The 25,367-nt window shown below is 44.4% G+C and overlaps 1 protein-coding gene across 20 annotated transcripts in view; it reads right to left on the bottom strand.

The window, feature by feature from the left end:
* The window catches only part of CLASP2 (cytoplasmic linker associated protein 2), a 963,528-nt gene that overhangs the window by 386,914 nt on the left and 551,247 nt on the right, over window positions 1–25,367 (bottom strand). For all 20 annotated transcript variants that reach the window (XM_029589622.1, XM_029589627.1, XM_029589623.1 and 17 more), the window contains one exon: window positions 17,369–17,424. In XM_029589622.1, coding sequence (XP_029445482.1) covers window positions 17,369–17,424 — 56 coding nt within the window. The remainder of the gene's footprint in view (window positions 1–17,368; window positions 17,425–25,367) is intronic.

Here is a 25,367-nt window from a genome sequence, read left to right as displayed (position 1 = left end):
GTTTGATAGATTATCCAGACAATAATGGGGCGCAAAGGTATGTACTGATGACTTATTGCAGTTTTACAAGTGTCTTTGATAGCTACAACTCATAGATGACCTACTGATGCAGTCAGGCTCTAACTTGATAAGCCTTGATAGAGTCCGAACTGGATGCTCGCTAGGGTATAACAATGTGCCATACGGTATGCTTGCCAATTGGATAATATTCATATGGCCACTACTATATCTAGTTGGTTAGGATCGTAAGAGACAGAGAGCTGCAAAGCTTGACAATGTGGCTGAGTTCTCTTCTTTTATAATAAGCCAAGACCCTTTTATAGTCTAAGCAGTGTGGAAGGTTTTTTCACCATCATGTGCATGTGGCCTTGGGAAGAATGTAGGGACCATGATGGCTTCATTAATATGAAAAGGTATTACTTTTGATAGGAATTTTGGGTGGGTATGGAAAAGCACTACCGTATTGTGGAAGAACTGCATGTAGATTGAGTAATGAACTAGAGCTTGAAGTTCATTGACCCTTCTGGCTGATGTTATGGCTACCTGAAATATTACTTTCCATGTTAGGAACTTGAGAGAAATTGACTCCAATGGATCAAATAGTGGTTTCATGAGTTAAGCTGGAACCATATTTAGATACCCTGGAACAGGGGGGGGGGGGGGGGTTTGTAACTAGAGGTTTAGTCTGCCACAAACCTTTCATGAATTTGGACACCAATGGATGAATGGAGATAGGTTTACTACTGATTTGAATACGGTAAGCAGCTATATCACTGAGATGTAGTCTCACTGGTGAATTGTTTAAGACCTGAAACAGAAAGAAAGTGATAGCAAATAGTTAAGAAATTCTTTGGGTTTGTATGAAAATGGGTCCAAGGAACTGTGTTGACACTATGTGGAAAATCTTTTTCATTTAAAGCTGTAGACTCTCCTCGTTGATGGTTTTAATGTGGATAATACGATGTCTTCAGCTTCCTTTAGTAAGAAGAGTCTGGAAATTGAGCACTCAAAAACCAAGCTGTCTGATGAAACAAATATCCCACCACCTGGGTTAATAAGGATGGACCTGATCCTAGATGGACTGGAGGAAAGCTAGAACCAAATCTGCCTAGGCCATGCTGGTGCTATAAGAATCAGTCAGGAACAGTCTGAGTACTTTTTGTACTGTTCTGGATATTAATGGGATCGGTAGAAAAGCATCCATGAGATCTGTATTCCAGTCAAGCAGAAAAGCATCCTGGCACTGTTCTAATTTGCTGGTAAGAATGGAGCAAATTTTTTCTAGTTTTTTGTTTTGTTCTGATGCAAACAGGTCGATTGCTGGAAGACTCCATAGACTGAACAGCTTGTTGGCTGTTGATGGTTCCAAAGACCATTTGTGTGGTCAAAAGATTCTGCTTAGGCAAACTGCTAAAATGTTGGAAATCTATGAAAGGTAGCTTGCTTGCAGCGTCGCTTGATGTGCTTGTTTATGTACAACATGGTGACTTGATTATCAGTCTGAATGACAATGCTCTTCCCCTTCAGCAGTTGAGTAAAGGTTGTTAAAGCGCATCTGACCATGCTGAACTCCAGGAGATTGATTTGAAACTGTGTTTCTTGGATTGTCCAAGTTCAATGAGTCTGAAAGGGACCTATGTGGGCTCTCCAAACTCTCGTGGAGGCATCCTTTGCCAATAGTACTTGGTAAGGAATGAAACACAATGGTGCACCCTCTTGAAGAATGTCGTCCAGGTAAGGGAAGGCTTGAATGCCCTGTCATCATAGATTTGCGGCTACTACAGCTAGGCACTTTGTGAAAAAGCTCAGTGCTGATGACAGGACAAAGGGAAATACTTCATATTGACGTGGGAAGAACCCATTATAACGCAGGTACTGCCAATGGGAGGGATGGATGGGAATATGAGCATTAGCATCTGTGAGATCCAGAGTGCAAATCTACTACCCCCTCTGGATGAAGGAGAGGATTGTGTGGAGAGAACTGATTTTAAATTTCTCCTGGAGAATGTGCTTACTCTAGATTCTTAAATCCAGGATGAGTCATTCCCACAGATGTTTTGGGTACGAGGAAATAAGTGTAGAACCTTTGGCCAAATAGATGGGAAGGAATTGGCTCCATCGCCCATAGTTCAAGGAGCGACTGCCCCTCAGGCGGAGTTCCGTCAAGTGAAAGAAATCCAAATAGAAGAATGAACAATGAGGAAGTGTTGAAAACTGGGAGAAATGCAAGCAGGTATCCAGGCCCCAAGATCTTGAGAATCCAGTGATCTTTGATGATCTTGTGCCACTCTTCTAGGTAGTACTGGATTCTCCCTTCTACAAGAAAGGCTTGTGGCTGGGTTTGGAAGATGGTAAAAAATCCTGTGCAGGTTTTGGCTGGCCTTGCTGTGTGGTTTTGGGTTGATGACATTCTCATTATTTGGGTTGAGACAGAAGATGTTGGTGTTGGAAAAGTAGAGGCAGCATTCTGGAAATTGTGGAACTTCCGGAAGGGGTGTCTCTGGAAACATGGTCTTTTATAAGCGTAGTATAGATGCCTTACGAAGGCTGCTGTTCTGGTCTCACTGAGAGGGACTGGACCACTACATTTTGTTCTTTAATTTGCGCAACTATCTCCCTGAGCTTCTCTCTGAAGAGATTGTGACCGAGGCATGGAACATCCACCAACTTTTAATGGACATCATTGTAAAAGCTACTGGTTTTCAACCAGGCCAAGCGGAACACTCCAATGGAGGCTGAGGAGGAATGAGCAATGATATCAAACACCTCGAAGATGGAACAAATAAGATAGTGTATAATTCTTCAGCATGCAAAAGTGGTTGAAGGTATGTGATTTCAGTTTCTCCGGATGGAAAACAATATTTCAGTTTTTAAATACAATCATGCAAGTTTTGCACCATTTATTTGATTGATTCTTATAAACTGCTTCACACAAGTCAATAGAACTAAGCAGTGCACAATAAAACATAGATCATGAATAAACCCAACAAAAACATATTAAAACATTAAACATCAAATAAAACAAATCAGTTCAAAATAACGATGCTTTCAGTTTTTCACAGAATAACTTGGGCAGCATACACAAATCCAGAGTTAAAAAATTCCGTGAAGTAGGGCTGATTATAGAAAAAGCCCATGTACAAGTTTCTGCTAGACAGATTTCCTTAAAAGAAGGGACAGCAAGCAAAAGATAATCCTGAGAATGTAAAGAGCAGGAGGGTCTATATTGTGTAATTAAATTAGATATATAGGTAGGTCTAGCCCCCTTAATAGCTTTATGTTAAAATTTTAAATTTTATCCTTTGAGTGACAGGCAATCAGTATAATCAGACGAGCATGATTCCTGGGCCTGCTATTAGTTACCAGCTGAGCAGCTGCATGTTGTAGCAACTGCTATGCACGAATCCTATATTTAGGTAAACCAGTAAGAATTACTGAAATATAAACAAGTTAGGACAAAATTGGACAATTGCTCTAAAATCTTCACTTGGTAAAAAAAAAAAAAAAAAAAAAAGCTCAGATTACACAAAACACACAACTTATAAAAACCAGTACGCACTAATGATCGGATGTGGGGGAGGTAGGTCATTGCAGGATAAAACCCTAAATTGTGGAGTCAACAAAGAGAATAGTGGTATCCTCAAATGACAGCCCAGCCCACATCATGAAACCTTTGACACCTTTTCCAGCTTTTTTTTTCAAGAAACAAAAAAAAAATTGACATTAGATGATGCTCAACAAGTTGGCCAGTTTTTTAATGATAAAATTAGGACTCTTTGAAAACAATTTCCTATTGCTCCTATTTGCAATAGTTTTGATGATGATACTGACTCACTAGTTCTGTGGGATGCCTCTCAGGAAGTTTCCAGGAAGAGTAACCTAGTGGTTAGAGCAGCAGGCTATGAACCAGGAGACCAGGATTCAAGTCCCAATGTCACTCCTTGTGAGTTTGGACAAGTCACTTTACCCTCCATTACCTCAGGTACCTCTGGGGACAGGGAAATACCTACAGTACCTGAATGTAATCCGCTTTGAAATGCTGAAAAAAGTGTGAAAAGCAGAATATAAAAATCTAAATAAAATAAATAAATAAAATAATAAGAAAACAAATTATTGCCCAATGTCTGAATGTTCTAATGCATCATTAAAACTATTAGATGATTTGGTGGATTTTCTTAAAGACTTCATTAATTTTTCTCTCACTAAGGGTTGTGTACCTGATGTCTTTAAAAAAGCTGCACTGAAAGTTATTTTAAAACTATCTCATCTTGATGCTGACAATTTTAATAATAATTGACCAATCTCAAATTTGTCTTTTCTTTCTAAAATATTAGAAAAGGTGGTTCTACTCCACTTGGAACCATTTGTAAATAATTATGAGATCTTAAATGCCCACTAATATGGGTTTAGATCTGCCCACAATATGGAAACATTGCCATCTTTAGTTGATACTTTTCAGAGGGGTTATGATCAGGAACAGGAGTATTTTCTTGTATCCCTGGACCTGACAGCCACTTTTGTTACTACTGACCATGTCTTATTGCTGAAAAGCAAAATTGCTTACCTTGTAATAGGTGTTATCATAGGACAGCAGGATGTAGTCCTCACATGTGGGTGACATCAGTAATGGAGCCCTATATGGAAAAACTTCTGTCAAAGTTTAATAAAGCTTTGACTGGCATCCAAAGTGCCCACTGAGCATGCCCAGCATGCCATTATACTTTCTGCCACAGGGGTCTCCCTTCAGTCTGTTTTGTAGCAATGGCGTTAGCCTAAAATTAAATTAATAATGTAACGTATTATACCCAACTCCGCGGGGTGGTGGGCGGGTTTCGTGAGGACTACATCCTGCTGTCCTGAGATAACACCTATTACAAGGTAAGCAATTTTGCTTTATCCCAGGACAAGCAGGATGCTAGTCCTCACATGTGGGTGATTAGCAAGCTAGCGGCTGAGTCATTTCGTAGTGAATCAACTGTGAAGTAATGTTGGTGTAAATGATTCAGCAGAAAATTCCAGCAGGTTGGTTGTGGAAGGAGTTGGGATTAAACTGGAAATAAGTTCTTTAAGACAGATTGTTCATAGGCTGCATCTTGTCGTCCTTCATTATCCAAACAGTAGTGAGCTGCAAAGGTGTGAAGGGAACTCCAGGTTGCTGCTTTACAGATGTCAAGAATTGGCACAGAATGAAGATGTGCTACTGAGGTTGACATTGCTCATAAGAACATAAGAAATTGCCATGCTGGGTCAGACCAAGGGTCCATCAAGCCCAGCATCCTGTTTCCAACAGAGGCCAAAAACCAGGCTACAAGAACCTGGCAATTACCCAAACACTAAGAAGAACCCATGCTACTGATGCACTTAATAGCAGTGGCTATTCCCTAAGTATAATTGATTAATAGCCATTAATGGACTTCTCCTCCAAGAACTTATCCAAACCTTTTTTGAACCCAGCTACACTAACTGCACTAACTACCTTCTCTGGCAACAAATTCCAGAGCTTTATTGTGTGTTGAGTGAAAAAGAATTTTCTCCGATTAGTCTTAAATGTGTTACTTGCTAACTTCATGGAATGCCCCCAAGTCCTTCTATTATTCGAAAGTGTAAATAACCGAGTCACATCTACTCGTTCAAGACCTCTCATGATCTTAAAGACCTCTATCATATCCCCCCTCAGCCGTCTCTTCTCCAAGCTGAACAGCCCTAACCTCTTCAGCCTTTCCTCATAGGGGAGCTGTTCCATCCTCTTTATCATTTTGGTTGCCCTTCTCTGTACCTTCTCCATCGCAACTATATCTTTTTTGAGATGCGGCGACCAGAATTGTACACAGTATTCAAGGTGCGGTCTCACCATGGAGCGATACAGAGGCATTATGACATTTTCCGTTCTATTAACCATTCCCTTCCTAATAATTCCTAACATTCTATTTGCTTTTTTGACTGCTGCAGCACACTGAGCCGACGATTTTAAAGTATTATCCACTATGATGCCTAGATCTTTTTCCTGGGTGGTAGCTCCTAACATGGAACCTAACATCGTGTAACTACAGCAAGGGTTATTTTTCCCTATGTGCATCACCTTGCACTTGTCCACATTAAATATCATCTGCCATTTGGATGCCCAATCTTCCAGTCTTGCAAGGTCCTCCAGTCTGCCTGTGATTTAACTACTCTGAATAATTTTGTATCATCCGCAAATTTGATAACCTCACTCGTCGTATTCCTTTCCAGATCATTTATATATATATTGAAAAGCACCGGTCCCAATACAGATCCCTGAGGTACTCCACTGTTTACCCTTTTCCACTGAGAATATTGACCATTTAATCCTACTCTCTGTTTCCTGTCTTTTAACCAGTTTGTAATCCACGAAAGGACATCACCTCCTATCCCATGACTTTTTAGTTTTCGTAGAAGCCTCTCATGAGGGACTTTGTCAAACGCCTTCTGAAAATCCAAATACACTACATCTACCGGTTCACCTTTATCCACATGTTTATTAACCCCGTCAAAAAAATGAAGCAGATTTGTTAGGCAAGACTTCCCTTGGGTAAATCCATGTTGACTGTGTCCCATTAAATCATGTCTTTCTATATGCTCTACAATTTTGATCTTGAGAATAGTTTCCACTATTTTTCCCGGCACTGAAGTCAGGCTCACTGGTCTATAATTACCCGGATTGCCCCTGGAGCCTTTTTCAAATATTGGGGTTACATTGGCCACCCTCCAGTCTTCAGGTACAATGGATGATTTTAATGATAGGTTACAAATTTTAACTAATAGATCAGAAATTTCATTTTTGAGTTCCTTCAGAACCCTAGGATGCATACCATCTGGTCCAGGTGATTTGCTACTCTTTAGTTTGTCAATCTGGCCTACTACATCTTCCAGGTTCACAGTGATTTCGTTCAGTTCATCTGAGTCATCACCCCTGAAAACCATCTCCGGAACTGGTATCTCCCCAACATCCTCATTAGTAAACACAGAGGCAAAGAATTAATTTAGTCTTTCTGCAATGGCCTTATCTTCCCTAAGAGCCCCTTTAACCCCTCTGTCATCTAATGGTCCAACCGACTCCCTCACAGGTTTCTTGCTTTGGATATATTTAAAAAAGTTTTTATTATGAGTTTTTGCCTCTATGGCCAACTTCATTTCAAATTCTCTCTTCGCCTGTCTTATCAATGTTTTACACTTACCTTGACAATGCTTATGTTTTATCCTATTTTCTTCAGATGGATCCTTCTTCCAATTTTTGAAGGATGTTTTTTTGGCTAAAATAGCCTCTTTTACCTCACCTTTTAACCATGACGGTAATCGTTTTGCCTTCCTTCCACCTTTCTTAATGTGCGGAATACATATGGACTGCGCCTCTAGGATTGTATTTTTAAACAATGTCCAAGCCTGTTGAACACTTTTAACCTTTGCAGCTGCACCTTTCAGTATTTTGCAATCCCATATTCCATAGTCAAAAGTTTCCCTTTTTAAAATTTAGTGTTAGAGCTGCAGATTTACTTATTGTCCCCCTTCCAGTTATTAGTTTAAATTTGATCATGTTATGATCACTGTTGCCAAGTGGCCCCACCACCGTTACTTCTTTCACCAAATCTTGCGTTCCACTAAGAATTAAATCTAAAATAGCTCCCTCTCTTGTAGGTTCCTGAACCAATTGCTCCATGAAGCAGTCATTTATTACATCCAGGAACTTTATGTGTCTAGCAAGTCCTGATGTTACATTTACCCAGTCAATATTGGGGTAATTGAAATCTCCCATTATTATTGCACTGCCAAATTGGTTTGCTTCCCTGATTTCTCTTAGCATTTCATCATCTGTCTGACCATTTTGTCCAGGTGGACGGTAGTATACTCCTATCACTATACTCTTACCCAACACACATGGGATTTCTACCCATATAGATTCTACTGAGCATTTACTCTCTTGTATGATCTTTATCCTGTTGGACTCTATACCCTCCCGGACATAAAGTGCCACACCCCCACCAAGTTGATCCTCCCTATCATTGCGATATAATTTGTACCCTGATATAGCACTGTCCCATTGGTTATCCTCCTTCCACCAAGTCTCTGTGATGCAAATTATGTCAATCTCATCATTTGCTGCTAATGTGCTTTTACTCGCCCTTGGAGAGTAAGGCCTGCTTTGTCATAACAAAACTGTATGCAATCTGCTAGCCAGTTGGACAGAGTATGTTTACCCACTGCTTTACCTGGTTTGTTTGGGTCATAAGAGACAAAAAGTTGAGTGGATTTCCGTAGGACCGCAGTGCGGTTCAGATAGAAAGATAGGGGCGGATTTTCATACTCCGCGAATAGGCCTACTTTTGTTTGCGCTCCAGGCGCAAACAAAAGTACGCTGGATTTTAGTAGATACGCGCGGAGCCGTGCGTATCTGCTAAAAACCTGGAGCGGCGCGCGCAAGGCTATCGATTTTGTATAGCCGGCGCGCGCCGAGCCGCGCAGCCTACCCCCGTTCCCTCCGAGGCCGCTCCGAAATCGGAGCAGCCTCGGAGGGAACTTCCTTTTGCCCTCCCCTCACCTTCCCCTCCCTAACCCACCCACCCGGCCCTGTCTAAGCCCCCCCCTTACCTTTGTCGGGGGATTTACGCCTCCCGGAGGGAGACGTAAATCCCCGCGCGCCGGGACGCATCCTGGGGGCGGACCCGGAGGGCGCGGCCACGCCTCCGGGTCCGCCCCCGAAACGCTCCCGGCATGCCCCCTAAACGCCGCGCGGTTCGGGCCCGCCCCCCGACACGCCCCCCTCGGAGAACCCCGGGACTTACGCGAGTCCCGGGGCTCTGCGCGCGCCGGTGAGCCTATGTAAAATAGGCTCACCGGCGCGCAGGGCCCTGCTCGCCTAAATCCGCCCGGTTTTGGGCGGATTTAGGAGAGCAGGGCTCTGAAAATCCGCCCCATAATGCACGTTTGCAGTCTAAAGTATGTAATGCCCTTTCACCTTGGTGAGAATGAGGCCTTGGAAAGAATGTGGGTAAAACTATGGATTGGTTTAAGTGGAATTCCGTGACTACCTTGCGCAGGAATTTAGGATGTGTGCGGAGTACCACCCTGTCATTTAGAAACTTTGTAAAAGGTTCGTAAGTGACAAGTGCCTGTAACTCACTAACTCTTCTAGCTGAAGTAATAGCTATGAGGAAGATAGTTTTCCATGTGAGAAATTTAAGATCACAGGTATCTATAGGTTCGAATGGAGAACGCATGAGTCTGGTCAATACCACGTTCAGGTCCCAATGTATGCTTGGGGGTCGAACTGGTGATCTTATATGAGTTAAACCTTTCATAAACCGGCTAATAAGAGGTTGTGTGGAAATAGGAGCATCTCCAAATTTATTATGATAGGCTGATATTGCGCTTAAGTGTACTCTCACAGATGAAGTCTGGAGACCAGAGTCTGAAAGATGACACAAATAGTCTAGTAAAGAAGGTGTGGGGCAGGAGAAAGGATCAATCTCTTTTTGTCCACCCCATAGAGTGAACCTTTTCCATTTTGGAGAATAGGTCCTTCGTGTGGAAGGTTTACGTGAAGCAAGGAGTATCTGAGATACCTTGGATGAAAGATTGAGTGGTTGTAAAATCAAGCTTTCAACATCCATGCCGTCAGGGATAGGGATTGAAGGTTGGGATGGAGCAACCGCCCTGATTCTGAGTTATGAGAATGGGAGCTACTCCCAGGCGAATAGGATCCCTGACTGAGAGGTCTAGAAGTGTGAGAAACCATACTTGTCGAGGCCAGTACGGGGCTATTAGTATCATGGACCCCCTGTCCTGTTGTAGTTTTACCAGTGTTTTGGTTATAAGCGGTATCGGAGGATAAGCGTATAGTAGGCCTGAGTTCCAAAGGTGAGCAAAGGCGTCCCTGGTTAAGCTGTTTCTTTGCTTGGACAGGGAGCAATAATTCTGTACTTTGTAGTTCAGATGGGATGCAAAGAGATCTATCGTTGGTTGACCCCAACGTTGAAAGATCCTGGTTGCTATCGCTGGATCCAAGGACCACTCGTGTGGTTGAAACTGACGACTGAGACGGTCGGCTACTATGTTGTGAATACCTGGTAGATACGTGGCCCGTAGAAGTATTGAATGTGCTAGGGCCCAGTCCCAAATCTGTGCTGCTTCTTGGCAAAGGAGATACGAGCCCGTACCCCCTTGTTTGTTGATGTACCACATGGCTACTGTGTTGTCTGTTTGTATAAGAACAGTCTTGTGAGAAAGGCAGTCCTTGAACGCATGCAGCGCATAACGTATAGCTCGAAGTTCTAGGAAGTTTATCTGAAACGTGGCTTCGAGCTTCGTCCACATTCCCTGAGTCTGCAGATGGCCTATATGTGCTCCCCAACCAAAGGTGGATGCATCTGTAGTTAGAATTATTTGTGACGTTAGTTGCTGGAAGGGTAGGCCTTTGAGCAAATTGTTCATTGATGTCCACCAGAGGCGGGAGTAACGAAGTCCCTGAGTTATCTGAATGTGAAAGGACAGTGGTTTGAATCCACTGTCTCTTGAGAGACCACTGCAGTAATCTCATGGTCAGTCTGGCCATTGGAGTGACATGAACTGTAGAGGCCATGTGACCGAGGAGGATGAGGCACTGGTGTGCCATTACCTGTGATTGGTTTCTGAGGGTGTTTGCCAGGAGAACAAGTGTTTGTGCTCGGTCTCTTGGAAGAAAAGCTTTTGCTATGATGGTGTTTAGATCTGCACCGATGAATTGCAGATGGTGAGACAGTGTGAAATGGGATTTCTGGTAATTGATCAGAAAACCCAAGGAGTGGAGTAAACTGACTGTGAGCTTGAGTGAAGTGAGAGTTCTTTCTTCGGTTGTGCTCTTTATTAGCCAATCGTCCAGATATGGACTCCTTGCCTGTGTAGGTGGGCTACTGCTACCACTAGGCATTTTGTAAAAACTCTTGGTGCTGAGGCGAGATTGAATGGAAGCACTCTGTATTGAAAATGTTGAGCTTTTACTAGGAATCGTAGGTACTTGCGATGAGGAGGAAAGATGGGAATGTGAGCGTAAGCGTCTTGAAGATCCAGAGAACAGAGCCAATCTCCTTTGTGAAGTAGGGGTAGCATGGTGCCTAATGATACCATTCTGAACTTTTCTTTTTTCAGATATTTGTTGAGGTTTCTGAGATCTAGAATGGGACGTAGGCCTCCTATTTTCTTTGGAATAAGGAAATATCGGGAGTAGAATCCTCTGCCCTGCTGAGACCGGGAGACTGGTTCTATGGCCCTGGCTCTCAGAAGGGTGGATAATTCTGTTTTTAGTATTGTGGACTGATTGTTTATTGTCCAAGACGGAATGGGTGGATTTTCTTTTGGTACAGTGAGAAAATCCAACCGGTACCCTCGAGATGTAATGGAAAGTACCCATTGATCCATGGTTATGGAGGTCCAGGTGTGATGAAAGAAGGCAATGTGACCTCCTACTGGTAAGTGTGGAAGTGGATTGAAGGATAGGCTTCTGTTCTCTGGGAATATTTCAAAAGCCTGATGTAGAAGCTGTCTGAGGAGGGGGTTGGGACCGAGGAGTTCTTTGTTGTCTAGTTTGAGAACGTTGAACTGGGCGAGATGTTAGTGGTCGAGTTGCAGGAGGATAGTAACGTCTCTGACGATAGTAAGGATGTCTCATATCTCTTCTTGGTTGCCTTCTAGAAGGAGGTTGTGATTCCTGTGGAATTAAGGAGAGTTGTTTTAAAGTCTCCGTATGTTCCTTCAAAGTGGCAACTGCTTCCTTCACCTTGTCACCAAAGAGGTTGTCACCAAGACAAGGAAGGTCAGCTAATCTTTCTTGCACCTCTGGTCGTAAGTCCGATGCCTTAAGCCATTCCCACCTACGAGCTGTAATACCTGAGGCTGACAGACGAGATGCGGTTTCAAAGCTGTCATATATCGCCCTGACCTCGTGCTTGCCTGCTTCTAGGCCTTTATGCACTAGTTGTAAGAAAACTTCCTGGAATTGTTCAGGAAGAGTATGGGTAATTTCTTGGACCTGCTTCCATAGGTTGCGTTGGTACTGGTTCATGAAGAGCTGGTAAGCAGCAATTCTTGAAACCAGCATAGCTCCCTGAAAGATTTTCCAGCCTAGGTTATCAAGGAACCTATTATCTTTCCCTGGTGGTGTGGAAGAATGTGTCTTGACTCATTTTGCCTTTTTCTGAGCTGACTCAACTACCACCGACTGGTGAGGTAGTTGAGTCTTTGGAATCCAGGGATTGGTTGGACCAGGTATGTAGCATCTGATCTCTTGTTAACTGATGCCACTGAACCAGGATGTTCCCACAATCTGTACATGAGTTCCTGAAGCACCTCATGTACAGGTACAGCCAAAATTTCTTTAGGTGGATCTACAAATTGTAGCATCTCAAGTGTCTTCTGTCTGGAATCTATTTCAGATTGAAGCTGGAATGGAATGGTCTCCGACATGTCTTTCACAAAGTTGGAGAAAGACAGATCTTCTGGAGGTGAAGGTTCTGAAAGCATCTCCTCATCTGTAGAGACATCCGTGTCTGAATCGGTTCCAGTGTCTCTTGAATGACCTGTTGGTTGTGGCCTGAAAGGCATCGACGGCAGAGAGTGAGATATGGAAGGAAAACTCTGAGACTGTGGATGTAGAGGTTTAGGAATACCTGAAGGTCCAGAAATTGGCTCTGGTATGGTGCCTTCATCGGTGTCTTGCGGCTTTTTGGATACGGCATCGATTAAGGTGTCTAACTTCTCCATCAGAGGTTGAAATATAGAAGCCTCTGGAATCGGCATTAACGGTTTCATGGGAGGAATCGATGCTGGCGTTGGAATCGGCACCGATGGCATCGGTGTCGGAATGGATGGTGACATCGGTATCGAGGGCAAAATATCCGTCGGTACCGGAATCGGCATCGCTGGTGTCGATGGCTGTGGCCTTGGCGGTATCGCCTCGAGGAGTGCGTCCCGTACCGCTTGACGAATATATACGTCAAGTTCCGCCCGCATGGTTGATGAGATCAGAGCAGCCATGGGGGTAGGCGGTAATGGCGATGCCGGTACCTCTTCAGAGCCCTGAGGAGGTACGGTTCCCTGCACCGGTACCGGTGGGGATCGCCCTGGTATCGAAGGCCCCGGAGACTCCACATCCATCCGAGGTTTCTTAGCAGACGATGCCGCTTCCATCAATGGTACTGCGGGCACTGGATCGATGGTTGATGTGTGCGGCCTTCGATGGCGATGTCGATGTTTTTCTTTGTCTTTGGACTTTTTGCTGCCCGACTTCGATGCCTTTGACGATGGAGAGGGGGAGGGGATAGAAGCATCTCCCGCCTGACCTGGGACTCGTTTCTTCAGCACTACCTTGCGAATCGATCCGGCCGGAGATGATTGCGTGGAGGATGATGCCGAGGGTAACAGCTGAATTTGGAAAAGCTGCTCCATCTTCTCCATCCGGAGTCGATGTCCCTTCGATGTCATTCCGGCGCACTGGGGGCAGGACTTGACGTCGTGGTTCCCGCCGAGGCAGAGCACACACTCTTGGTGTGGGTCCGTTATGGACATGTTTCTAGTGCACTTAGGGCACTTTTTGAATCCTGAAGCCATTTTAGGTCGGACAGCCGTCGACGACCGTGGAACGGGAAAAAATTGGTGCAGAACAGACGAAATGAAGAAAAAACTGTACCGCGATGGTAAATAAAGGGAGACCCTTGCGGCTAAAAGTTTTTCCGACTTTTTGAAAAAGTTTTAAAGTGTGGAGAAATTTACCACAGGACTCCAAATTAACCGCGAGGCTAACGGCTCCGCGTAAAAAAGAAGACTGAAGGGAGACCCCTGTGGCAGAAAGTATAATGGCATGCTGGGCATGCTCAGTGGGCACTTTGGATGCCAGTCAAAGCTTTATTAAACTTTGACAGATGTTTTTCCGTATAGGGCTCCATTACCGATGTCACCCACATGTGAGGACTAGCACCCTGCTTGTCCTGGGATAACAACTTAATCAAATAGGAATTCATGACATAGTTTTGAAGTAGTTTCAATCCTTTTTTTTTTTAACAGCGCGAACCCAGGAAATCGTGATTGTGGGTCACAAGTCATCACTTTTTTCGATAAAGGCTGGGGATCCACAAGGATTCGCCTTGTCAGCCATGCTCTTTAATCTTTAAATTTCTTCAATATGTAAAGTGATGGCTGATCTGGGATTCAGTTTTAAGCTATATGCGGACAACATCCAATTTTTTATTCCAATTAAGAATTCTTTTCCTGAAGCGATTGATAAGAGTTTCTGCCTGATTAAAAAAATTGAGATCTTGGCTAGTAGACAAATTACTCTTGAATTTGAAAAAACAGAGGTATTACATCTTGCTAGAATTACGTCTGAAGAAGTTCCCAGCCATGTGCTTGTGAATGACATTATTATCCCAATTGTTTCAAAGGCCTGCAACTTGGGAGTCTTATTAAATACTAAAGTACCGTATTTTTCGCTCCATAAGATGCACTTTTCCCCCCCCCCCCTCCTCCTGACCTTCCAAATTAATTTACTATAGCCCCCCACCCTCCTGACCCCCCCCAAGACCTGCCAAAAGTCCCTGGTGGTCCAGCAGGGATCCAGGAGCAGTCCGGGAGCGATCTCCTGGACTTGGGCCGTCGGCTGCCAGCAATCAAAATGGCGCCGACGGCCCTTTGCCCTTACTATGTCACTGGGGTCGACCAATGCCAGTGGTAGCCCCTGTGACATAGTAAGGGCAAAGGGCCGTCGGCGCCATTTTGCATACTGGCATCTGACGACCCTTTGCCCTTACTATGTCACAGGGGCTACCGCTGCCATTGGTTGACCCCAGTGACATAGTAAGGGCAAAGGGCCGTCGGCGCCATTTTGATTGCTGGCAGCCGACAGCCCAAGTCCAGGAGATCGCTCCTAGACCGCTCCTGGACCACCAGGGACTTTTGGCAGGTCTTGGGGGGGTCAGGAGGGTGGGGGGCTGTAGTAAATTAATTTGGAAGATCTTGGGGAGGGGTCAGGATGGTGGGGAGTTGTATTTAATTAATTTGGCAGGTCTGGGGGGGGGGGGTCAGGAGGGTGGGGGTTGTTAATTTAAGGTGTTGGGATGGGGGTTTTTTTGGTGGGGGAGGGGGGGTGTTCCCACAGAATTAGAAAGACAAAAGTTTTCTGATCTGGGGAATGGACCGAAATGGCCCTCCCCAGACCCGAAAACAAAATGGGAAGAAAAAACAGTGTTATGCACTCCCCTAATTTGCTCCATAAGACACACAGACGCCCGGGGACAGAGCCGGTTTAGCACAATTTTTTTTTTTTTTTAAATTTTCCCCCTCTGAATCCTAGGTGCGTCTTATGGTCAGGTGCGTCTTATGGAGTGAAAAATACGGTAACTATGAAGCCCCAAATTGCCACAGTGGTCAAAGGTGCATTTTACAAGTTACGTCTTCTTCAAAGATTGTGTCCTTTTTTTTAAAATGAAGTAGATTTAAAAACTATGATGCATACACATGTTTTCTTTTGATTATTATAATTCATTATATTTAGGCCTACCTAATTCCACTATTGACGCCATGCAATTGGTACAAAATGCAGCTGCTTGCATCATCGCTGGGATACCTCTTCGAGATCATCTCTCTCCTGTATTGGCCAAGCTTCACTGGCTTCCCATAATTTGGTACATTAAATTCAAGAAAATTAGTTAAATCTCACTTTTATGAACAAGCCTTTTCTAATATGATTTTGACTATTTCAGATGGGTCAATTTTCTTAATTCCTTGATTTTGGCATCAAGATATCAGATTTTTTTACGATTATTTTATAGCTATATGAAGTATTTAAGCTATTTTTAGTTATTGCATTAAGGGTATATTTTATTGATAATTTTTAGTCATTACCTGTTTTCTTAGTTTTTATATTCTGGTGGCACTGAATACAAAGCTCAGATTGACAGTTCTAAAAAGCAGAGACAATAGCTACATGAGGCAATTCATGATCAAGGGAATGAGATTGTTCATATATTAAATAGACTGAATTTGGTTAATAGTATAACAGCATGAGTACTGGAAAGGTAATTGATTTTTATGACTGATTTATTTTTTTTGTTTTTGAGATTTTATGTCGTATTTTGAATATATGTATGTTCGTATTTTATGATTATGAATTATTATTGTATACCGCCAAGAAATGGTGATTGGTGGTCTAGAAATTATTTAAATAAATCATATCCCCATCTGCTCCAGTTATCAGACTAGTTTGGCCTACATACAGTTGCATGAGAAGATACATTGACAGTACTGGTGCACTCAAGCCTCTATGTTTTTTTGATGCTGAATGCTCTCAGTGTTCTGTGGAGCAGCGTCTCCTTCTTCGATGCATGCCAGCTGCATTTACTCGATCTCGAAGATTCAGCTTGCTCTGTTCATGGGGAATATATTTTAGAGGAGATCATGCTCATGTCCCTTCCCGGTGAAAGAGACGAGGCAGTGCTTTGGCATAAGAACCAACTTTGGCTTCTGCAAACCATATATAGTTCCTCCATTTTGTAAGTCCTTGTTCTCTGCATAAGCAGGGACATCTGTCCACAATTTTAACAATTAGCCTGGTCGTGGTCAGGACCCAGGCAAAGGTAGCAAAGCTTATGTCCATCTGTAATGGCCATTTTTCTGCCACAATTACAATATTTAAACCCATTTATTATGGCTTTTTTTCTTTCCTGACATTGCGAGGACAAATTCTTCTTTCATTTTTTTTTTCAGAAAGTAGCACTGAAAAGTGCTGTTTTGTGGGGTTACTGAGGCAGTGAGGCAACTTTTTACATAGCAAAATTAGTTATAACAAGAAAAAAAGAGAGAGAGAGAGAGAGAGAAGGCAAGCTACAAGTTCATATCTGGGCTCGTGCTTGGACACAAAAAAAGACAGAGGGCTCATGAGGCAAAGCCCAAGCTGTAATTTCCATGCATCCTGTGGGGAGAGGACAGTTTGTCATTAGACTCTCCAAACCTTAACATCTCTGCTATGACCACATACAATAATGGTGATCATGATTTTCCGAGTCTTGGTATATCCAGACCCCCCAGTCACCTGCAATTCAATAGCTGAAGATTTTGCATAAATAGAATCCTTGCCACAATTTAGGAGGGAGGATAGAAAAAGCATGTACAGGGGAAGATACATGCAGGTAGGTAAGAAGAAACAAACATGGAAAGTAAATGGGAGAAAGAATTAGAATTGAAAAGTAAAATAAAAGGAGAAAGTTTTGAAAATGAGCAAGGAAGAAACATTCACCAAAACACAATTGCTCAGATGTGTGTGCACAAAAGTTGGGAAATATGTTAAAGAAATTATTCAATACTTGTACTGTATTGAAAATATAGTTACCTCTCCCTGGCATATTGGATGAGGTGGATGCAGACCATTTGGAAGAAACTGGGCGGCTGCAAGGAAAGAAAAGTGACAATAGTTAGCCAGCATTCAGGACATTTTCCAGCTCAGTAAATTCATGTACCTGACAATATGCATTTATGTTAAATGTTACAAACTAATATTTACCATGTCTCCTTTCACCCTGTAAAATCATCTGCTGCTTATCAATGAATTATCTAATTGCTTAGTTATTAAAAAATATAGATTAGAAAAAGGAATGTGCTAGATGAATAATAGCCTTTGGGCAATACTCTGATCAGGTGAAATGAAGCAGCATACACACTTAAGTTTTTCATACCAAGAATACTCAGCTCACAGCAACCTGTTGGAGATGAAAGGAGAGTGGCTGGTTTCATCAACTTTTTGATTCTCTAATTACAATAATGTATGTCATTTTGAAAAACAAACAGACAGTGCTTTGTTTACTAGTCTTCTGCTGCTATGCTCAAACATCAGCCCTCACAAGCCTTACTATATACATGCTCACATACTATTATAGTGTTTTTGATGTCATGGTTGGTATTAAACAGATTAGGATGAATCAGTAGAAATCTCATCGTTTCCAGTCAAGCCATGAAAAAAGAAAAGATTATATAACAACTGCCAGACATCTATACCCTGAGGAGTTCCACTGTCGGCGCGGTAATTTGAATCTTATGTTGGGAGAAGAACGCTGTGGTGGAAATGACAACATGAACCACTGGTTTACTATAGTCCGGGTGCAAATTTCCCAGACTGCTTAGAATAAGATAAAAACTTTTCATGAAAATACCCTTTGCATTCACTATTAACAGTAATTCAAAAACTTCCCAGACCAACAGTACTATTTTGAGACTAACATAAGACCTGTAAAAAAAACAAAATATGTACTGAAATTCAGCACACATTTTCTTTATGTAGATAAGAAAAAAATAAGTTACTCCAATGCAGTAAACTAATAGTATGCAAATTACTATGGTGTCAAAAGAAAATGCACTAACAAAAATGTGTACAGCACATATAAAATGTTTTATGCATACAGAACACGTTATATGCAGGAATCATGACTTTTGTGCAAAAAACTGAAAATGCGCACTAGACAGACAAAGTTTAAAAAGTATTTCGCTTTGGGGCAAGCACTTAGCAATTATCACCAGCATGTACGTAATTCTTATGTGTGCAACTGCCTATTGTTACATAAGCTCTTTGGGACAGACATTTATAATACAATTGTCACCCTTGTTTATCACTTGTTATATTTACTACTGACCAAATGTTATTCTCTCCGGTTCACTGGGTAAAGCCCACCATTCCACCCATCATGCTGCTGTCATGCAGCTCCAGCTTAGCTAACAGTTCTTCTGTCAGCTGTTCTAGCTCTTGTGCAAATCCAAAGAATCATGAGCTACAGAGCCATAGCTACTCTATGGCCAATATGGCTGCCCTTGAGGCTCATAACCAACTTCCGCACCCAAGGGTAAAGAAAAGCAAAGGCTCCTGTGCCCTTCATATGTCCCCGCCCAACAAGCTTGGGAAGGGGACAGATGAGATCTTATTGCCATTTACTCATGGCCCACAGGGCCAAACTCAGCAGTTCCACAAACTTGCCCCCCCTCCCCCATTATACGGTCTATAATAGAAAGTGAAGCCAACGGTCTATGCTATTAACTTCCTCATCTGGGAAAAAGTGGTGGTCGGCTTTTAGTTTTTTTTTTGGTTTTTTTTTTATAATGCCTCCTTGGAAACTGACCCCATTAAATTTAGGTGATGGAAATGAGACCTTATTACTTAAGGTCTTACATACTGAAATTGGGTTTATATATGCACCACTGGCATAGTCAGTAGGAAAAAGATTGGACTTTTTTGACAGTTTAAATAGCATAATAGTAAATAGGCAAAATAATTTAATTGGGGATTTTAATATACAAATGGATAATGGCAGATCATCAGTAGCAGCTCAATTTTTAAATTTGACTACACTGGGCATGTGACAAATAATAAAGGGTCCAACTCATAGTGCTGGACATACAATTGATTATTATGCTCAGAGGAGATGTTCGTAGGTTTACTATTACTTGCTATTTACACAAGAATAGTACTATGGTCAAATCATTATGCAATATTGCGGCGGTTACTACCCCTACTACCCCTAACTAATCAAGCTTGATATTTCACTCGGATGCAGCTCCATCACTGCTCTCTACATTAATGGCGGGGGTGGAAGGGAAATAGAACCAAAGAGCTAAGAGAAACAGATAAGTATGAGAAAAAAATGTGTGAAGCTTGCTGGGCAGACTGAATGGGCCGTTTGGTCTTCTTCTGCCGTCATTTCTATGTTTCTATGTTTCAATAATAGGGAAACCAAGTCGAGAAGAGTAAAATAAAGAAGTTTAAGAAGGAGAAGAAGGTGCATGTTAAAGTAGATATTGTTGAATTTGAACAGGAATGGCAAAGGGTATGTAGGGTGATATCTTCTGTTTACCAAAGATGCACCAGTTATGAATTATAATAGCCATGCACAAGATAAATTCTGATAGGCCCAGAATCTGCAAAGAGTAACCTGAAACAATGCTGACACAGCTTGGGATGACTATATGACAGTTTCTTCCCCAAAGAAACGGGGGAGGGGAGGGGGGGGCTGGATCTGCCAATGTGGCAGTACCCCCCCCCCCCCCCCCCCCCCGTGAAGTAAAGAAGACCTGCAATGCGTCAAGAGTCCATCCACCCAACACGAGGGTATGCATGAGCTTATGCATATTTATCAGCGGAGAAGTTTAAGATAGGAGGGCCAGGAGGCTGAAGGGGGGTTCAAGTCCGGAAGGAACAGAGGTTCAGTTCCGGAAAGAAAAGAAGTTTGGTTCCAGAAAAGAAAAGAAGAAAAGAAAAGAACCTCCTGGCAGAGTGACCCGAAAGCCAAAAAGGAAGCAGTGAGGCCAGGTATGGAGCCCAGAGGAAGAGGAGCCCCAAATCCTGAATGCAAAACCGGGGAGAAAACCCTGAGGGCGAGAACCTGTGCCGAGGTGTCCCTGGAAGCAAAAGGAGGGTCCGAAGCCCCGCCTAGGCATAACAGAAGGATATGCAATCTGCTAGCCAACTGGATAGTGTCTGTATGGTAACAACAACTCCCAACCTATTCCTACTATGATGAGGTGCATGGTGTTTCTAGGGAGAAAACCCCCGACCGGGAGAGCCCAGGGCAGAGCCAGAAAACAGAGGCTACAGGGGAATCAGGGGAAGACTACATTTCCCAGGCTCTTTGAGCCAAGGATAAGCCAATGGGAGAAAGAAGAGAGGTTTGATTATACCTGACAATGGCACTCAGGGAATGCACACACCTGAACCCATGATTATGGAGGAGGAAGTCACTGGGGATACATTGGAGTTTAAAGGAGAGCTCAGCTCCTCAGAGGAGGAGAAGTCATGGAAGTGGAGGTCCCTGCAGTAGAAACTACTAGCACAGACATGGAAACAGAGTAAGTGGGATTACTCTAAGTTTTGTTTGATTGTTTTGCCTGGTTTGTATTTTTGTGAGGACTGGGAAGACCTGGGCCTGCAGCACAACTGAGGGGAGAAGGGAAGTGTTGTGCTTCTGCCTAGCAGGGCGGTTTGCTTGGCGGAAGGCTAAGCTCATTTGTCTCCCCCGATGAACTGAGGGGCGCTAGAACTTGCGTCGATTTTCATCTTTAAACTGAAAAAAGTGTTGGATACAAACTAATTTTATTCTTACATTGCTGTGGGACGGAGCTTGCGTGGACCTGCTGCGGGTGACATTAAAACACATGCTTAAGGTGTGTGAGCACTCCTGAAGACACTTCGGAGCTAGAGAACCTTAATGTGGTGCATGGAGTCCTGCAGGGTGAAACTGTCTGGGGAAGTCTGGCCTGCAGACAGCTGAGCTGGGGATTCTCCCTGACTAGTGCCTTGGGACACTATCAAAAGAAATAAAAAGTTGGGTGGACTGTCTATGGACTTCTGTCTGTTCCAGATAGAAGGCTAAGGCTCACTTGCACTCCAAACTGTGTAGTGCTCGTTCACCTTAGTGCAAATGAGGCCTGGGAAAGATTGTTGGCAGGATGATGGACTGGTTAAGATGAAAGTCTGTCACCACCTTAGGCAGGAACTTAGGGTGCATATGGAAAACCACCCTATCATGATAAAGCTTCGTATAAGGTTGATAAGTCACTAAGGCCTGGAACTCGGTGACCCTTCAAGCTGAGGTGAAGTATATGACCTTCCAGGTCAGGTACTTCAGGTCACAGGAGTGCAGAGACTCAAAAGGAGCTTTCATCAGCTGAGCTAACACCCCGTTGAGGTCCCAAGACAGAGCAGGAGGCCTTAGAGGAGGCTTCAACTGAAGCAGGCCCTACATGAAACATACAACTATAGGCTGTACAGAGATGGGCATACCATCTACACTACAGTGGTATGCACCAACTGCACTCAAATAAACTCTAATGGAGTTAGTTTTCAAGCCAGCATCTGATAGGTGTAGAAGATAACCAGTTTTTGTGTGGGGCAGGAGAATGGATCCAGGGCCTTCTGCTCACACCACATGGGAAACTCCCTTCACTTCAGTCCATAGGACTTTCTAATAGAAGGCTTTCTGGAAGCCACTAGGATCCAAGACTCATCCTCTGAGAGATTGAGCGGTTGCAGAGTTAACCTTTCAACATCCAGGCTGTGAATGAGAGAGCCTGGAGGTTGGGATGCCATAACCTGCCTTGGTCTTGAGTGATGAGCTCTGGGAAAGTCCCCAGATTGATCGGTTTCCGAATGGACAACTCCCAGAGGAGTGGAAACCAGATCTGTCTCAGCCAATGAGGGGCTACGAGGGTCATAGTCTCCTTATCCTCGTGAAGCTTCAAGAGAATCTACGCCACCAAGGGAATCGGAGGATACACGTACAGAAGACCCTTGCCCCAATGGTGGGCAAAGGCATCAGAGGCTGGTTTACTGTCTGTCTTGTACAGGGAGCAGAACTAAGCCACCTTTCTGTTGCAGGGAGACACAAATAAATCCACATCTGGACTCCCTCAGAGGTGGATGATGCGATTCATTACCCCCTGGTCCAGGGACCACTCGTGGGATCTGAAGGCACGACTTAGTCTGTCTGCTATCATGCTCTCCGCACCAGCCAGGTATACTGCCCTGAGCACCATCCCGTGGGACAGGGCCCAGGACCAGATCTGGACAGCTTCCTGACACCAAAGGTACGATTAAATGCCTCCCTGCTTGTTGACATACCACATAGCTACTTGGTTGTGTTACGCCGGTCGGCCACGGAGGCCGTGGTCGACCGAGCTCACCTGCTACAGCTGCGGCTCGTCGCTCTCCAGAGCCCAGACACAGAAAGCAGGGGCAGGCCCGCTCTTCCCAAGGCCTGCTCCGGTGTCGGGAGGCCTCTCTCCGCGGCAGGAACCCCGCCGCCAAAGCCCTGCCCTCCGTCTCTTAGATGCGCACGGCGAAGCCTGCTCCTTTCTTAAAGGGGCCGGCGCGGGAAACCTTGGACAGCTCCCCGGATGTTCTCCACCCTTACCGGGGTATTTAAAGCACTAACTCAGTTGATACCACTGAGTTAGCAAGGACTTCAGTTTAGCTAGTCTGACCGCTCTAAGCTGCATGCTTAGACGCTGCTTTCACTCCAAGGGCCTCACTCCTCTTGAAGCTCTAGACACCCGCTCCTCGGGGGTCTCTCGCTTCCAACTCCCCTTGGGGTCTCTGCTAACTAAGACAACCGCTCCTCGGGGGTTTTTCTCTCTCTCTCTTCTCCATTTCAGGATATCGGACTATCAGGTACTCGCTCCTCAAGGGCCTAGCAGTCTATGTATCCTGCACCACGGACCTTCGGTCCCACCATCTCATCATCAGTAAGACGCCTACATTCCTGTGAGTACCTCTATGGTCCAGTACTCCAGCTCTACCCACCAGCCTCGGTGTTACCCGCACTGCGGGCTCCTGCCTATCGTGAACATCTGGGTGAGATTATACATCCGAGTCTGTTGAATGTATTGGCACCTCATGGATCTCAGTGCCTTACCTTCCTGCCTACATCATTTATCTACAGCAGTACAATAAAGCCCTCCATGGGGGTTCCCCACAGGGCCTTGCCCTGTGGGCAGAGTCATCTCCTCAGCGACCAAGGGTCCACAATACCACAAACGTAACAGGTTGTCTGTCTCTGAAAGCCCACAATACATTTCTGTTCACCTGGAGCTCCAGGAAATTTGATTTGACAACATGCTTCCTGAGCAGACCAAAAGCCCTGGGTGCAGAGCCCCTCTAAGAGAGGTACCCACTCCAGGGGGGGATACATCCATGGTTAAGATGATTTGGGAGGGGGACTTTGGAAGGATATTCCCTGTTCCAAATTCGAGAGTTCCCGCCACCAGGATAAAGGAGTCCCAGAGAGATGGGGTGATTCGGTTGACATCCTGGAGGATCTATACAGCCTAGCGCCACCTATCACCTCAGGGTCCATTTGGCTCTGCGCATGTGCAAAGGTACCAAGGGAGTAACATGGACGGGTGCGGCCTTGTGGCCCAACAGGCTCAACATGTACTGAGCTGACACCTGCTGGCTCTGTTGAATCACTGCTGTCATGGATGTCAAGGTGACTGCCCTGGAAAGTGACAGGAAGGCCTTTACCTGAGACGTGTCTAGCAGGGCTCCTATGAACTCCAATTGAGGAGACTAGCTGACATGGGACTTCAGGAAATTGATGACGAACCCTAGTGACTCCAATACCCAAATGGTTGAGTGCATGAAACGAGTGGCTCCTGCCTGAGATGTGCTCTTGTCCAGCCAATCGTCCAGATAAGGGAAAACATGCACGCCCAGCCTGTGGAGGTTTCCCCACCATGGCCAGGCATTTTGTGAAGACATGTGGGGCAGATGCTAGCCCAACCGGCAACACTTTGTACTGGAAGTGCTGTTTTCCCACCACAAATCTGAGATACTTTCTGTGACTTAAGAAGATCTCGATGTGAGTGTATGCATCCTTCAAATCGAGGGAGATTAGCCAGTTCCCTTTTTGCAGGAGGGGAATCAGGGTGCCTAGGGAAACCATCTTGAACTTTTCTATTTTAGAAACTTGTTCAAGGCCCTTAGATCTAGAATTGGACGGAGTCCCCCTGTTCTCTTGGAATCAGCAAGTAGTGGGAGTAGAATCCCTGCATCTTTGCCTTGGTGGGACAGGTTCAACCTCCTTGGCCATTAAGAGGGTAGAGAGCTCCCTTTTAAGTATCTCCTGATGCACTACTGGCCCAAAAAAATGGGCACGGATGAGAATTTGGTGGGACATCCAATCGGTTTAATTGGAACCCACTGGTCCAAGGTTATACTAGGCCACTGATCCGTGAAGAACCGTAGCCTGCCCCTGACCAGGGCATCCAGCATCTCGGGTACAGGTGGCTGGCTCATGCTCCCTACGATCCAGTCAAAAACCCGTCCCAGGGATCTATCTGCTGCCTGGTACAGATGCCGGAGCTCACCCGCTGCTAACAGGAATGAGGGGCTGGAAGATAATACCTCCTCTGGTGATAGAAGGACTTTCTCTGACGCTGTCTCACCAACCTCCTTGCTGAAGAGGGTGGGTCTGAAGTGCTAGCAGAGAATGGTTGGAGGGTCTCATAGTGATCTCACAACTGGGTACCGCATCCCTCACCTTATCTCCGAAGAGATTCTCTCCCATACACGGCAAGTCAGCGGGTTTTTCCTGTAACTCCGGTCGGAGATCCGAGGCCCACAGCGATGCCATTCTGCGGGCACTTATTCCTATTGCAGAGACTCTTGATGCCATTTCAAAAACATTGTAGGTTGTATGAACTTCATGTTTTCCGCACTCCAGGCCTTAATTCACCAACGACATGAAGATGTCTTGCTGCTGTTGAGGGAGCTGCTTGGCCGCCTCCTGCACTTTCTTCCAGAGATTCCACAAATAATGACTCATGTAGAGCTGTTAAGAGGCAATCCGGGC

This window comes from Rhinatrema bivittatum, chromosome 2 (assembly GCF_901001135.1).
Source record: "Rhinatrema bivittatum chromosome 2, aRhiBiv1.1, whole genome shotgun sequence".
Classification (NCBI taxonomy): domain Eukaryota; kingdom Metazoa; phylum Chordata; class Amphibia; order Gymnophiona; family Rhinatrematidae; genus Rhinatrema; species Rhinatrema bivittatum.
This window is presented reverse-complemented; position numbering and strand designations above follow the sequence as displayed.